The sequence below is a fragment of the Mya arenaria genome, chromosome 6 (assembly GCF_026914265.1).
Source record: "Mya arenaria isolate MELC-2E11 chromosome 6, ASM2691426v1".
Lineage (NCBI taxonomy): Eukaryota > Metazoa > Mollusca > Bivalvia > Myida > Myidae > Mya > Mya arenaria.
In genome coordinates, this window is record NC_069127.1 from 18,773,369 (window position 1) to 18,789,006 (window position 15,638).

Genomic DNA, 15,638 nt, shown 5'->3' on the forward strand with positions numbered 1-15,638 from the left:
ATACGGTAAAGAGAACTAATGATGATTGTTCTAGCTGCACTCTCACAGATTGACCGTTTTGACAATATGTGATTCTTTTGTCTTGGAATGAGCCAATATTTGCCATAATGTATAAAAGCTAGTGGTATAAGAAGGCCCAGTAAAATTTATATCGCAGTTTTTCATATGTATGGTCGAAGATTGATGTTTTATGGCTAAAAGCGTTACTTACGCATTAAGAACATTGGTTTTTTTGCCGTAATTCGAACAATTGGAATCTGTTCTAGTGTGTGTTGTCTTGACTGACTGATTTGAAGTCGTTGAAAAAATATCAGCTGATTCGGAGAAAAAAAATGGCATTATTGTAAATCTGTGAGAGTGCAGCTTTAAGACGTCTGCCTTTCAGAAATAAGTGTTATTGACATGAGAATTATCCTTGAAGAAAATAAAGCATCAAATCAATATAATAACTTCACAAACAAGATACAACGAAACACTTCAAAGACAACATTTGTCAATTATAAAAGTATAGAATAATAACTTGCAGACAAATATCTGAAGAAGCACGAAACTGAAAAAAATACAGGTTTAACTTCACAATGTCTTACATAGTGTCGCACCGTTGTAATGAGCTAAACATGCTGGGGCGGTATTCATAAAACTTTTTAAGTCATTTCCTAACTTAAGTCGATGTCTTAAATTTTCAAAATCAAAAGAAAAGAAATGTAGGAGTGTTTTTTTTACATTAAAGCAGGTTTTATGCAATATGGACAATAGAAATAATGCATTTGGGAGTTATTTTTTTCATATGACTAAAGAGATAGTAAAATTAGGAAAGTGACTTATTGAGGAAATTACTTAAGAAGTTTTATGAATACCGCCCCTGGTAATTATAAGTAAAATAAAGTTAAAACTATATTCTCTATCGAGCCAACACCCACGTGCATGATATAATAATAACATGAGTTATTGACGAATAATGTATGAAGTAATTAAGAGAATGTGTCTCATAGATTGCACTTGTATACCATTTCTGATGGGCAAATACTATCTCTCATGATGCGTTGAACTAGCGAACGAAGTCGTAAAATACTTTCTGACAGGTAGAAGACACTGCAAGAATACCAAAGAGATGCATTCCTTTAATAACTCCGGGAAGCATCTATATGACATTATGTTACGAAAGTGTGTTTTCTTCATGGAAACAAACGTGTGCATTGTGCATGAATAATATAAATGAAACTATGTAAGTAATTAACTTACGATCACCATGAATAGCTTTCAACAAAATCCCTTCCAGAAATGTCGGCTGTCGAATGTTTGCACGTGCATGTTGCTTCCATTCCCGCCTCAAATGGTCTTCATTGTCGTAGAATCGAAATCTCCCCTGAATTTCGTAGCTTGACCGGAAAGACATGGCCTTTGGTGGCGAGCTGTCGTCAAATTTACAAGAATGTTTTTAAACTTATCCTTTTAGTATGTATCATTTTAACTTCATCCTTATGTGCTATACGGAATTTATGCAAACTTCTGATGAAAACAAAGAACGTCTTACATATCTCGACCAACTAAGAAATTCAACTCAACTCAATTCGCTCAACAGGATAAACTTTAATCTTATGAAAATACTGGATCAAAAATAGCGCATAAAAATAAATCAACAAGCATGCGGACTACGAAGAAAATATTATATGATGACGTCTTTACAATTAGCTATGTCACCATGATCCTGTAGCAGAACATCCACTTATTTATAATCCGGGTCTTTCTAAACCATACACATAAAAATTATCTTGTCGGAATAATTCGCTACAACATCTACGAACTAATTCGTAGAAAGCTCCAAATTCATGATATCTGTTGCACTTTCACGCTGTATTTTATCAGAAATATTAACCTCACAAACTAACGATTAACCACAAACAACTAAACATCTAATATTCCACTGCCAACGACAGAACGCTGGTTTTATGTCGACCCTCGATTTTCACCAGAACTCGGAATTCTTGTCGCAGGCGAGATTTGTATGTGATCTAAAATTACTCTCAATTCTCCGGGGAAGATTCAATATTCAGATATTCGGCTATTCATCTAACAGCGGAATAACATAGATAAACATCAATAGGTTGATGATTGTAAACATTATCCGAAGTGTTATTAAGTGCCACAGGTCTAACCTAAATGCAAGCCACATGCCGTTACAGTTTGTGGGAGGACGTCGATAACAATGATGAACCTTTCTTGACGAAAACAATTAATTGTGAAATTGTTCATTTTGTTCTCATGGTAATTCTTGAACAGTTGTAATAACAGGTGGGGGAATCACGTGACTTCGAAGGGGTTCTCACATGGGTCACCACGGGTCACACTCGATGAAAACAAACAAGTGATGTTAATTTCTAAACAACTTATTTGAAAGAGAAGATATGAAAATAACTTAGCCTATAATTATTTTCAGCTTTTACTAGTGTGAAATATTTTAGATTTGCTTGTATTTAATGATGCAATAGTTGGCCGAAATTAGTCTTTTATAGGCTAAGAAATATTTCATACATTATTTGTCAAAAAGGTTAGTTAGAAATTAGCGTCACTTACTCGGTTGTGACCCGTGCTGACCCGTGTGAGAACCCCATTTAAAGTCCCTGTAAAACACGCTACACTGTGTCTCTAGTATACATGCTGAATGACAACGTCGTGGCTTGAGATGTCTTACTCTTTATATTTTGTTAATATTTATTTATATTTATATTTATATTTATATCTTTTATTCAGTTTCTCATTTATATGACATCCAATTTTTCTTATGACTGTGCATTTGAAATACAAGCGTAAAAACTGGCCAGTTTAAAGCAATAACACAGCTGATGTGGCAACTAGTCTTCGTATAATGGTATGCAAATTTGCAAATTCATGTAATAAATTGGAGGAAAAATATTAGTACATTAATACAGAGATCTATAGATACACGTCTAATAGGATATGACAACATCTGAATTGAGACTTCAAGTTAAATTGTGTTGATATTTGCAGGGGCGTAGCTAGCCCTCTATTCATGTGGATTCATAATTGTGCTAGGGGGATTCGGGGGCATGCCACCTCGGAAAATTTTGAAAAACATGGTGCAATCTGGTGAATTTTGGACGTTCTGTGGTGCTTTATTTAATGGACAGTTTTAGGATCATGTAGTTAAGTAGGCAAAATGCAACATTGGCTGGTTTTTGTTTTAAAAATTGTCAGAATCATGTATAGGCAGCTACGCGCCTGATATGTACTTGCTTCATACATTAAGTTTCCTTACAGTTATCAAATGCCATTTGTAACCATTTGTCTTTGAAAAAAATGTAAGGCCCATGACTTGTACTGCTCGTTGAAACCGGTTAATTGGCACCAATAATAAAGGGACACGTACCCAATAAGTATGAATTGTGTTTTTTAATAGAAGACTGTACACAGTAAAATATTGCGGCTACCTACATCTCTATCGGAACAAAAAAGAGCTCATTCTGTTTGATGTTCTGTTACTGAAGTAGGACAACAATGCTACCCTCATTGTTTACCCTCATTGTTAAGAAAATGTTGGCAATGCAATTTATTAGAAGCAATTTAGGTAATTATAATTTGCAAGTAAAAGTTGTCAAGTAATTAGTTTTTGGAAGAAATTTAAATAGCCGACTACGTTTCTGTCGCCCGAAGTTTTCCCGTGGTATTATCTGTCACCCAGGGCTACGGTATTGTTCCAACTGAGGAAATATTGAGGATATTGTCCGGATCTTGCGTTAAAGCTGCACCCTCACAGATATACCATTTTTACAACTTTTTCTATCTTGTAAATATCTGCAAACCTGGCAATGATATAAGATTGCTGATAGAAAAATCAGATCGTAGATTTTCATATTTCCGTTCGAAAATTAATGTTTTATGGCTTAAACCGTTACTAACGGTTGAAGAAAAATGCATACAACATCAATCTTTGAGCTTAAATATAACAATCTGCGATCTAATTTTTTTGTCAGCAATCTTAAACTGGTTTCCATGGATTTTCGCAAAAATTGGCTCGCTCCAAGACAAAAAATAAAAAAGTTGTCAAAACGTTCAATCTGTGAGAGTGCACACGGGGGTTCTCTCTACCTTTTTACCCTTTATATTTTAAATTGACAATGGGCTGAAGACACATTTTGCATACCTCAAACAAAATAAAATAAACAATGTAAAACAGTTAAAGTTTTTATTATTCATAAAATGACTAATATAAAACATAATGACTGTTGAATAAGCAAAATCAACACTGTATTGAGTTATCTATCAAAATAAATCGACTAATGCATTTGCACACGCGTTCGCAAAAATCCAAAATAAGAATTTACCTTCCCATCATTTGTCATGTTTTGTGCAATGCTGTACGCATATAAATATCCAGTTAAGTGAAGATACATCCGTTTAAATTACTCAAACCATTTTGCACATTGTTTATGAATGAAATTCACCACAAAAGTTCGCGATATTCAGCCACCAAGATTTGTTCCAGAATCATAGTAAGTAGTAGTTTTCGGCCATTTTGATTTCTGAGCACATCGAACAAATTTGATTGGCTGATGACTGCCGACGAATAAAATGGCGACTTTGCAAATTAAAAGTGCTTTGTAAAAAAATCAGTATACATGCTCTTGTTCAGAATCATAGTAAGAAATGGGGATGCAATGTGAACATTTTATGTTATTTTAATGATTCACATCGCGTAATGTTTGTCTTTTGGTTGATAGAGGTACTTTTACATACGTATTTCAAGTTCGCTTTGCAAACCCTTGTCAGGATTGCGCATAGGCGTTTTACCCCTTTTCAATAGATACTATTAGATAGATAGATAATAGATAAATCTTTATTTCCTCCTTTGAAGTATTATTTGAATTACATTCACAATGCAATGATATATTCATATTACGTTCAGTCACTCTCAGAATAATATTAGTTTTATCTTGCTCTTTTACAATGCGTACAAAAATACAAAAATAAGTACACTGGGTCGACTTTCGAATCCAAGGGTCGACGAAGAAGCTGTATATACCTGCGAACACATGTGTTTAATTTAATTGGTATACTAGACTGCATGTACCTGTTTGCAATTGTGAATAATTACCATGTTGGAAAACAGCACTTGAAAAGGCTTAAAAATTAATAAAAACTTAAACCAACATGCTGGTAACCATGGCTGTAAATCATTTATTACAGATAAGAGGGTTAGAATTCTATTAAATAACCCGTATAATGCATATTTTATTGATTAGATGTTATAGACGCCATGAAATATCATCCCTTGACTAAATCTTTCTTGCGTGAAATTGTCGAAGTAAAGCTATATGGAATTGATTTCGAGCATCCCAGACAATACTATATGAAACGTTTAAAGACAAAATTGATGTCTAACACGCGACAACCATGAACGAAACTTTTGATCAGAACAAATACTCCAATTTTCAAACAACCTATAATCGAACTTGACCTAGAATTTATAAGAAACAATACATGTAATTCGTAGCCAAGGAAAGTTGTCTCCTGTGTGTTGGTGCTTTACACCGCATAACCATGTTTTAGCCACGGAAAGTTGTATCATGTGTGGCAGTGCTTTATAGAGCGCGACCATGTTTTAGCCACGGAAAGTTGTATCATGTGTGGCAGTGCTTTATAGAGCGCGACCATGTTTTAGCCACGGAAAGTTGTATCATGTGTGGCAGTGCTTTACACCGCATAACCATGTTTTAGCCAAGGAAAGTTATCTCATGTGTGTTGACGCTTTAAACCGCGCGACCATATTTTAACCTACGAAAGTTGTCTCCTGTATACCACCTGTTTAATTACGTCACATATGCTACGTCGGAAGGCAATATTTTGCTTAGAATAAAGACTTAAATTAAATATAACTTTTCTTTTACTACACCATTTTAAATGAAACAACGGGCAGCCTATGCCGTAAAAAGAGCCCCACCTATGTTTTATAACCGGAGTTTTGATAAGGTGATTAGTTTCATCAAATACTTCGACAAACCTGTTTCCAAAACAATGTTTTGAAAGTGCTCCGTCAGACGGCCGAATCGTGAAAAGGTTTGTCGAAGTGTTATAAGAAACTAAACCCTCAATCAAACTTTGGTAAAAGACCGAAGGCGGGGCTCCGTAAGTGGCATAGACTGCGCTATGTTTCATTTAAAATGGTAAAGAAAATGTCAGTTATCATTGTTTTAAGTCTTCAATCGAAGCAAAATATTGCTTTCTGACGTAGCATTTATGACGCAATTGATCACGTGGTATACACACACTGTTATTGCTGTCAAGTGGTAAAACATCCTGTAAATCTGGGTGACAAACGGATGGAAGTTTCTTAATTATAAAGAGGGTTTTATCTCAGTTTTCCTCGTCCAGTCGACCACGTCTGTAAGTTCCATTTTCTGTCAAGCATTTTTGTTTGTTTTCCTTATTCGGACATACTTTGCTCACACTAGATAATGCTGTTTATGTAAATCGGTTTCCCAAGAGCTTCTTGGAGACTTCCAAAATAATAACATTGTTGATTTTGGTGTTGTCTACAGCAGGTTACGGAATGGTATTCAGGGAAATTATTTTTAGTGTTAATTCTCATTATCTTTAGTGTCAAAATGAATTTACTGTCCTGGAGAGTGCCATTGAATCAATGTTTCTGTTATTTAGAAGAGCTCTCTTCCACAATGTATTGATTGATACGCTTCCGACGGGCACATAAAATCTTTCCAATTTAGTGGTTGAAAAAAACCGGCCAGATCGTAAAAATACTGGTTAAGTCATAATATGGTTCATGTGGGGTAAAAAATCAAGATACAAGGTCAAATCATTTTTTTTAATTTTTATTAGTAAGCATACGAATCCACATTCGGAACTCCTCGGCCATTTTTATCGAAAACAACCTCGGATGTATGCCGGTACATCAGTAGAAGAAGTTCGTATTTTTTTTAATAATATCATTAATTAAATGTAGTATTTTAGTTTGTATTTGTTGATGTTAGTTTCAATATTGATTGCCAATGAAGTGTTTTATTGCAAGCATAAATAAGACTCCCAAGAGTTAGGTCATTAAGTTTAACTGCTAAATTAAATTACTACGCTATCTACTTGCAGCGGACTTAAACATACCGATTTCTGAATATGTAAACCGTCCATATACATCCGAGGTTGTTTTCGATAAAAATGGCCGAGGAGCTCCGAATGACGAATCCAATGTTATAATTGGGTCTCGTCGTCATGAAATATTCTAGAATGGTTATCTTTACGAAATCTAGGTCAGCTCAAGTTCACTTTTTGGTCATGTTGTATTTAAAACATGGTCAAATCATACAAATTTTAAAGATTATTTAGAATACAACCTACATTTTCATCCAATGAAATTGGAGATTGGCAATCCGATTATTAAGTTCTAGACTTAATCAATAAATGTTTACCTTCCGCGGGTATATTAAGGTCCGGCTGCTGCCACTCATCCGATACAAAGTCCCTGCGTCAGATTTTGCGTTGACAATGTGTCAGCCAATGAGGCAGTTAGACGACCATTCAGAACTCCTTGGCCATTTTACATCGAAAATAACCTCGGTTAACAATGTCAGAACTGTTTGCATTTAACTTCACTGCAAGTTGATCGTGTAGTAATTTCAATTTATCAGTTAAACATAATGACTTTACTCTGCACTGCAAATTAACCGGACGGTATACGCGTCCGGACGCGTTCAATTTTAGACATTTTAACCTACAAGTGTTCAAGTCTTAACACACACGTGTTCAAATAAGTGTAAACATTTGATTAATTTGTATCGGGTGTTCACTTTGGTATTCAAATTCTTAACGCTTCAAGTGTACAAAAAATTCTTGACATAAAGATTGCCTTTAAAATGTGTTCAGGTGATTTTAAAGTGGATGTAAATTATATTTAAATATATCATATTTTACAAACGATCTTGAAAATGAGTAATTTGAACGAACTTTTTACTGAATTAAAACTTTTGAACACCAGCGTTCAAATCGCGTCCAATCTTGAACACACCAGCCGTTATCACAATGAAAGCCAAAGCTAAAAATAGCGCAACCGGTTCATGGAATTCTGGGTAACAGAGCGTGTTAGATTGGAATAGAAGAAAGGTAATTGTAGACCATATTTTTTACTTTTAATCATACTTTTCAAACAAACAGATACTGCATGCATGGTTAAAACGCACCCCTTTATACTCATGTATTAACAGTGCCATTTGTATTGCACATGCCGCAATTTAATCACCAGTTAATCCAATGTTTATTCTGATTTTATTTCCTCGCGAAAACTCATTGCATTGCATATACAATTGAAAAGTATAAAATTAATCACTTCGATCGTTTTACTGAAAATGAACGATGATATAACGTCTGGAATTACATGTAAACATGTGTTGTCTTATTGCTGATACATTTCTGCCATTTCAAAATCATAACAATACATTATCACAAGGATGACCCTGGTTTTTCAGTTGCTTGCTCTAGATGAAACTAGAAGATACAGATGTGAGCTGTTGAAAACAAATACGACCATCCTTAAGAGTGTCATTGAGTCGGTGCCTTGTTTTGGAGAAGGAAAATATGTAAGTAGTTCTGATCTGCTGGGCAAGATCGTTAGTGTGATTGCTATATTACTTATTTAAAAAAAGAAAACATCAGGGAGTCTATTATAACATCCTTGCCTTTTTATCTGCTTGGTTGTGAAAATGCTAGTGCCATAACACATAAAGAGCTTTCAGTATTGAAATGAATTACTGCTCTCAAATTACAATAGACAACATGCAAAATATTCGTATAGCAGTTTAAAAGTTCATGATCAAAGTATTCGTCAAAATGTTTTGTACACCTTTTCAAACATAAGTTCTTTTTAAGGTGCTGTATGAGTTCAAGAAGATGTTTGGGGGAGAATTTGCAGACATTGTAGGAAACACAGAATTTTGGTGCGGGCTACTCAAAGGCTAATGGATACGGTTTTGGGGCCAGATGCATTGAATGCTGATGATGATGGAAAGGTAAAAAAGAACTATTAAATATATAGGACATTCTCTCATTCTTGTCTGTTCACAATGTATTCAATGGTTAAATGACAAAAGTGTTGACTTATTACATCGTTAATACACATGTCTCTGCAAAACATATTAGGGCTGGTAAGGAAATAAATGCATGTTTTTATTGATAAAGAAATTATTTCAACTTCCATCATTCCAGAAACGAAATGAGATCTGGAGTATTGTCCTTGGATCCCTGCAGCTAATTGAAAGCGAGACGAAGTTTGACCGGGGGGAAACAGGGCACAAAACGCCATCAACCCACAATTCAAGTGTGCGAGGTAATCCTTTTATGCATACAGTTAATACATACAGTAAAAGTAGTAAAAGTAGGCGGGGACTTGAACACCCTGTCATATGATATGAAGAAGGGACTGTAAGAAAGTATCCAGGTAGTCCTACAACAATAGACCCGCTGAGTCATTTGAAACCCCTGGTAATTATGGCAATTTTCAGTACATTACAGCTTAAATTAAGGAAATGAGTCTTAATTTTGACCATATTATACATCAACATGTTTTTTATATATATATTTATAGCATTGGCAGAAACCAAGTTGGAATAACTGGTGGCATTTGTTGCTGTTTTAAGAATGAACAGCAATAATTTGATCACTAGAATTTGCTGTCAACTATGGTTGAATGATTATTTTGAAACACACTCGTTAAATTGATATGCAGTGTTCCTCATTTTTTATAGTGTGAAGCGAACACAGAAATAGATGTCTTGCAGAAATCGAAAACCGGCACAGCCCCTACATTAACGATCCTAAAAGGAGATGTCAACTGTGCTTACATCACAAGAGACGATGTAACCATAAAATGTTATAGAGATTGCTATATGGTTTATATTATACAGCTTTTGGCTGTAAACTATGTTTTTGACATTGATTACCCAAGACCTATTGCCATGTTCCTGGGCTTCCTTCAACAGTTCATTGTTAATGAACTTTTTCTGAGAGAAACATCTAAAACATTTAAGTTCTTTTGCAAGAAAATCAGACCACTCCTCGATAAAATCAAGGCCCAGGACAGGACACATGCTAAGCCATCTAATACTTTGATAAACGATATATAATCTAATAACAGCAATAAAAATAACCCTGAATATATTTATTATATGCTTTCAGGTGGTTTACAGACATAAGTTAGTGAAATAAACAATATGGCAATGTTGAAAATAGTGCAAATATCAATTTGAGATAATTCAAACTGAAGGTTTTAAAAGTTTAGCCCATTCTACAAACCTAAACAAACGTGTCAGCATGCACAGGGCTGGGACACCAAAAGTGAATAGACCACTCGTCGCTAAGCCACTCGTAAAATATAACTTTTGGTGCTCACTAGGTGAAATATATTATGATCGTACACTGAAACAAACAATTATCCTCTATATGATTGCTCTCTATATATTCATGGTTATTTGTATAGCTGTTTTAGGTTATATTCCAAATGCAAAAAGAATGTCTTTCCCCAATCTCCATTTAATTATTCACCATGAATCTTTTAAAAACATGTGAATTTGCATGAGCCTTATTAAACTTTGAATTTGAAATCAAGGCAATATTCGTATGTCAACAACGAACTGTGTATCGACCATAAGTCGTCAAAATGGACTGTGGTGCATAGTGTTTCAAATGAATGTTACTTAGTCCATTTCAGAGAAATAATTGTATCACTCGAAACTGTTCATACCGATTTTTGAGGCATCAAATGAACAATAATTTGTTACTGTTTGGTTTTGAGTTGACATTTATCTTACAAAATGTTTCACATTATGTTTTTAATGCCATAGTGATACTAAAAATTTGATTCTAAGGATATGCAGATTTGGTCATGTATTGTCATATATTTTTGAAATACAGTGTATATACTATATTATAGAATATATACTTTTTGGATCTTTATTATAGACTGCTTAACCTGTTGTTCTTTAACTAATAAATGAAACATTTCAGTATCACTGTATGTTGCATGTACAGTGAAATTGTCAATTTTATTGTAAAATGTATTAAAACAAGCTGCGTGAATAATAATAAAGTATTGTATGAGTATTATTTTTCTGCCATTTATGTGGATTTTCGTTTGTTGAGTGATGATTTCAGAAATATCATTTAGGGTTTGTTTGTGTCTGTTATAACAATCCCTTTCAATAAAATTGTTTTTATGTTATATGATTTATTTCAATCTTTTATAACCATGCCATCTGAACACTGGTGTTAAATGTATTTGAACACTAGTGTTCTGATTTGAACACTTCCAATTTGGTCAAGATTACGAAAACTTCAATTTTGAACACATTATGTGTTCCAAAGCTGAACACTTTGCCTTTGAACGTGTTCTAAGTGTTCAATATCTGTTGCATGCAATTTGAACGCGTCCGGTGTTAATTTATAGAACATTTGAGGTGTTCAATTTTTAACACTGGGAGTGTTAAATATTGAACATGATGTTCAATTATTGAACAGTAGTGTTAAGGTTTAGAACACTCTTTGAACGGAAAGACGCGTTCAATATCTGTTGCATTTGGGTGTTCAAATCATGTTCTAAAACTTAACACTTGGATTTACAGTGTGGGGAATCTTAATCATGTTTGCAATTACAAACTTCACTGTCAAACAATTTAAACTGAGATATAATAAAATCACGTTAAAACACCACAACATATTAATATTATTATTTAAAATTTAACGAACTAATTCTATTGATGTATCGGCATATTTCCGATGTAAAATTGCCGAGGAATTCCGAATGAAAGATGACGCTGACTCCGTCCATTCTAAATCATTACGACTTCATATCGTCTAAGTATTACATAAGGATGATATTTTTAAATATTGACCGAAGGGAAATGGAACCAGTTCGTAATTTCACCACTGTTCTTTTTAGTAAGTTTTAAAATTCTAACAGGTATTTCAAGCTGCATACCGGAAATGACATCAAACGTTATAAGCAAACATGTATACACTTTCTATCACTTTAATGATTTGCTGGCGTACGTGTAACAACTTCCCTTTGTATAACATTTTCGCAATTTCATTTTATAGTTGCTCTGAAATGAGAACTATTTTCTACATTCATACACACCAGAAGTAACGCCCTTCGATCATTCAAGTGTTCAATTGTTATTTTGATCGAAAGAAAAAACCCCAGCTTTATCCGTTAACTCTTCACAATTTTATTTAGAGCAATATTGCCATTAACTATGTCTTAAATACCCTTCCGTCTAAGCTTTTGGCAAGCCAGCGCAATTCCAGCCACTTGAACGCGAATCTGTTAGATCGGAAATATATTCCAAGATATTATAGTACTTATCCAAATATGTTTGAAACCATAGAATTGTTGAATACAGATCATACTGATTTGTTAAAGGATCTTTCTAGTTTCGTGTATAAAGCATATGAGCAGAGAAAGAATTTCATTATTTACATGATACATGAGTATTATATGTTTTAGTACCAGCCGTTAAATTGTTGTTAAAGGACTGGTACGTAATAATACTTTTGATTAAAATTTGCTACTATTTTTGTAACTTTAAAATATCTTAACTAGTTAAAAAACAATCATAAACCGCCAAGCAAAAATAAATAATGGAAATGATCATGGATTATCATGGTCTACTTCATTGATGTATATATATATGTGATGTTATGTGTGGTAATAAACTTGTGTTCTGTGTTCTGTTATTAATTTAAAATTTGTGCTATGAGCTAAAATTATGATAGTTTAAAACAGCTGTACAAATTAGTTAAAACTAAGAAACGCAGAAATGCCTGCACCAGAAGATTGAAGATTTTCAACAATATGAGGCGACGAAGGAAATTAACTTGAACATGATCAGAAAATGGATGATGCAGGCAGACAACCAAGATTTCTTGAAAGATGAGAGACAGTACTAATACCAAACAGATGCAGTCTCATTAATTCCAATATCCACATAGTATGTCTCGTGACAATGATTGTAAAAAATAAATGTGTCTTCAAAGACACAGAGTATTGTAATTAATAGGACGGCATTGAGCTTTTTCACTTCAGAAATATAACTTACGATCACTATGAAGTGCTTTCAACAAAATCCCTTCCAGAAATGTCGGCTGTCGAATGTTTGCACGTGCATTTTGCTTCCATTCCCGCCTCAAATGATCTTCATTGTCGTAAAATCGAAATCTCCCCTGAATGTCGTGGCTTGACCGGTAGGTCATAGCTTGTTTATGACAAGCTGTTAAAGATGCACTCTTACTCCCACATTAGATTTACCACTATTAATACTTTTGTTTTATTATTCCAAAAAGGCTGAATAAATGTCGAAAACAATGGTTCTTATGAAGGATACCTATTATAATTTGAACGAAATGTGCATAAAACACAGTATTTCTACCATTTGAAATCATAGAAGATCACAGTAAATCTTTTAGCATTCACCAGTCATTTAATATGTTTGCAGCTTTTAAAAACACGGTTACAATCTTGTTATCAGTAATTAATATTTTCCATAAATGCATTATTAAGTAAGATGTTAAAGGTTTATCAGTCAAAATATATGTTGGTTATACACGTGTATGCATTGATGTTGAATAAGAGTGTCACTTTAAGTTTTCGAGGACATTCTTGCTTTCTAACAACTCCTTGATAATGTTACACTGTATTCGATTTAATGGTAAATGTGATTTCCAGAATGAATGCCAAATATTTCATCATATTAAAGACAGTATTACATATCTCGACCAACTAAAAGCACTAATACACATACAATTCTCAGGGCATAGAAATCAACGAGACAAGTTTCCAAATAAAGAAGAAAAGAGAAGGAAATTGGCAAAGGTTGGCGCGGTTGGTTCAGTTATGTCACCATTATGTTACGGACGAACATCCAGATGGATTGAATCCCGGTACTTTATCATCATAGACATAATGTTTCCATTGTGCTAAATGCATAACCTGCTCAACAGGATTTGGTCAAACCCGTGGCTAACAGACAATCATATACATGATGTATTATTCCTTTTTACTGTATCATTGGTTGAGTTTTCACAATATTTTGTTCGGCTTTTCCTCAACGACTTTACTCCCACAATCACCAAAACATCCAATATATCACTGCTGATGACAGAACAATGTTTTCATGTTACCTCCGTCTACTTTTTATTAGAACCCGGACTTCTCGTCCCAGGCGTGGTTTGTGTGATCTGGTTTGTATTTGTAGCAGTTTCCACAGAAATACGACCGCCACAAACCATTAGCCATGATCATCCAAACATCCAATATTTCACTGCGGCAAACACTGAACTTTTTTTTATATCTGACACTAGAACGTTACATGCGAGTTTTTTTTTGTATGGGATCTGAAATTACTTTCGAGCAAACTTGAGATGTTCGGCTATTCATATAACAGCGGAAAACATGGATAAACACCAATAGGTTGATAAGTCTATAAACATTACCAGAAGTGGTATTTAGTGCCACAGGTTTAAACTGAATAAACAGATCACGTACTCACTAATTTTGGGGAACGTCAACATCAATGAGTCTGGCTGGACGAAAATATTTAACATGCTGATTAATGCTGGAACGACTTAACGACATGTCAATTCGTCATGCCACATTGTAATTTCACTTAACGACATGACGATTCGTTATGACGTATAGTAGTACCACTTAACGACATGTCGATTCGTTACGACGTCTTAACGTTATGTCGAATCGTTATGACGTAAAGTAGTACCACTTCATGACATGTCGATTCGTTACGACGACTTAACGTTATGTCGAATCGTTTTGACGTATAGTAGTACCACTTAACGACATGTCGATTCGTTACGACGACTTAACGTTATGTCGAATCGTTATGACCTATAGTAGTACCACTTAACGACATGTCGATTCGTTACGACGACTTAACGTTATGTCGAATCGTTATGACGTATAGTAGTACCACTTAACGACATATCGATTCGTTATGATGTATCGCTATTACCATATCACGTGATTTATTCGTGTATTAACGTTTATAAATACAAATACAAATACAAATACATTTGTATAGCGCAAAAAGTATTGTTCAATATTCGATTGCGCTTCACACAGTTCATGCGGTATTTTACACAAGGCTATATACAGTCATTTACACATAAAATCTGGTAGGCTCTTAATTATAAAACAGTCCAAACAAGTAAGTTTTCAGTTCCTTTCTATAAGTAGGTTCACTTTTAATGTGTTTTATGTCTCTAGGAAGAGCATTCCACCATTTTGGCCTAACCACAGCAAGTGATCTGTCAGCAATTCTGGTTCTGGTTCTTGGAACAATAAATTGAATGTCATCAGAAGATCTTAGTCTGTATTTTCCCTGAACACGGTTTAACAAAGACCTCAAATAAGATGGAGCTGTTCCCTGCACAATACGGAACACAATGACAAGAATTTTAAACATAATTCTTGCCCTCACAGGTAGCCAGTGAAGGGATTTGACGACTTCGGTAGTTGGATGACCGTATGGTGTGTTGGTCACAACTCTTGCTGCTTGGTTTTGAACTTTCTGAAGTCTGTTAATCTGATAGGCAGGGATTTCCGTAAA

General features: G+C 34.4%; 1 protein-coding gene and 1 long non-coding RNA gene across 5 annotated transcripts in view; one reads left to right on the top strand and one right to left on the bottom strand.

Moving 5' to 3' along the window:
* LOC128236694 (uncharacterized) overlaps positions 1 to 15,638 on the bottom strand; it is a 48,704-nt gene that overhangs the window by 18,268 nt on the left and 14,798 nt on the right. Inside the window, exons 1-2 of one of the 4 annotated variants that reach the window (XM_052951759.1) lie at positions 2,157 to 2,183; positions 1,243 to 1,412 (exon numbers count right to left, since the gene is read on the bottom strand). The exons of 1 other annotated variant lie outside the window; for it this stretch is intronic. In XM_052951759.1, the coding sequence (XP_052807719.1) occupies positions 1,243 to 1,412; positions 2,157 to 2,173 (187 nt within the window). In that variant the 5' untranslated portion in view covers positions 2,174 to 2,183. Of the gene's footprint in view, positions 1 to 1,242; positions 1,413 to 1,686; positions 2,063 to 2,156; positions 2,184 to 15,638 lie in introns of those variants that run through there. 2 more of the 4 variants (XM_052951760.1, XM_052951761.1) reach the window with 2 other exon arrangements.
* LOC128236695 (uncharacterized) lies at positions 8,491 to 9,833 on the top strand. The gene is made up of 4 exons (XR_008261413.1): positions 8,491 to 8,603; positions 8,893 to 9,032; positions 9,229 to 9,349; positions 9,768 to 9,833. It is a non-coding gene; the product is annotated as an uncharacterized LOC128236695 (long non-coding RNA).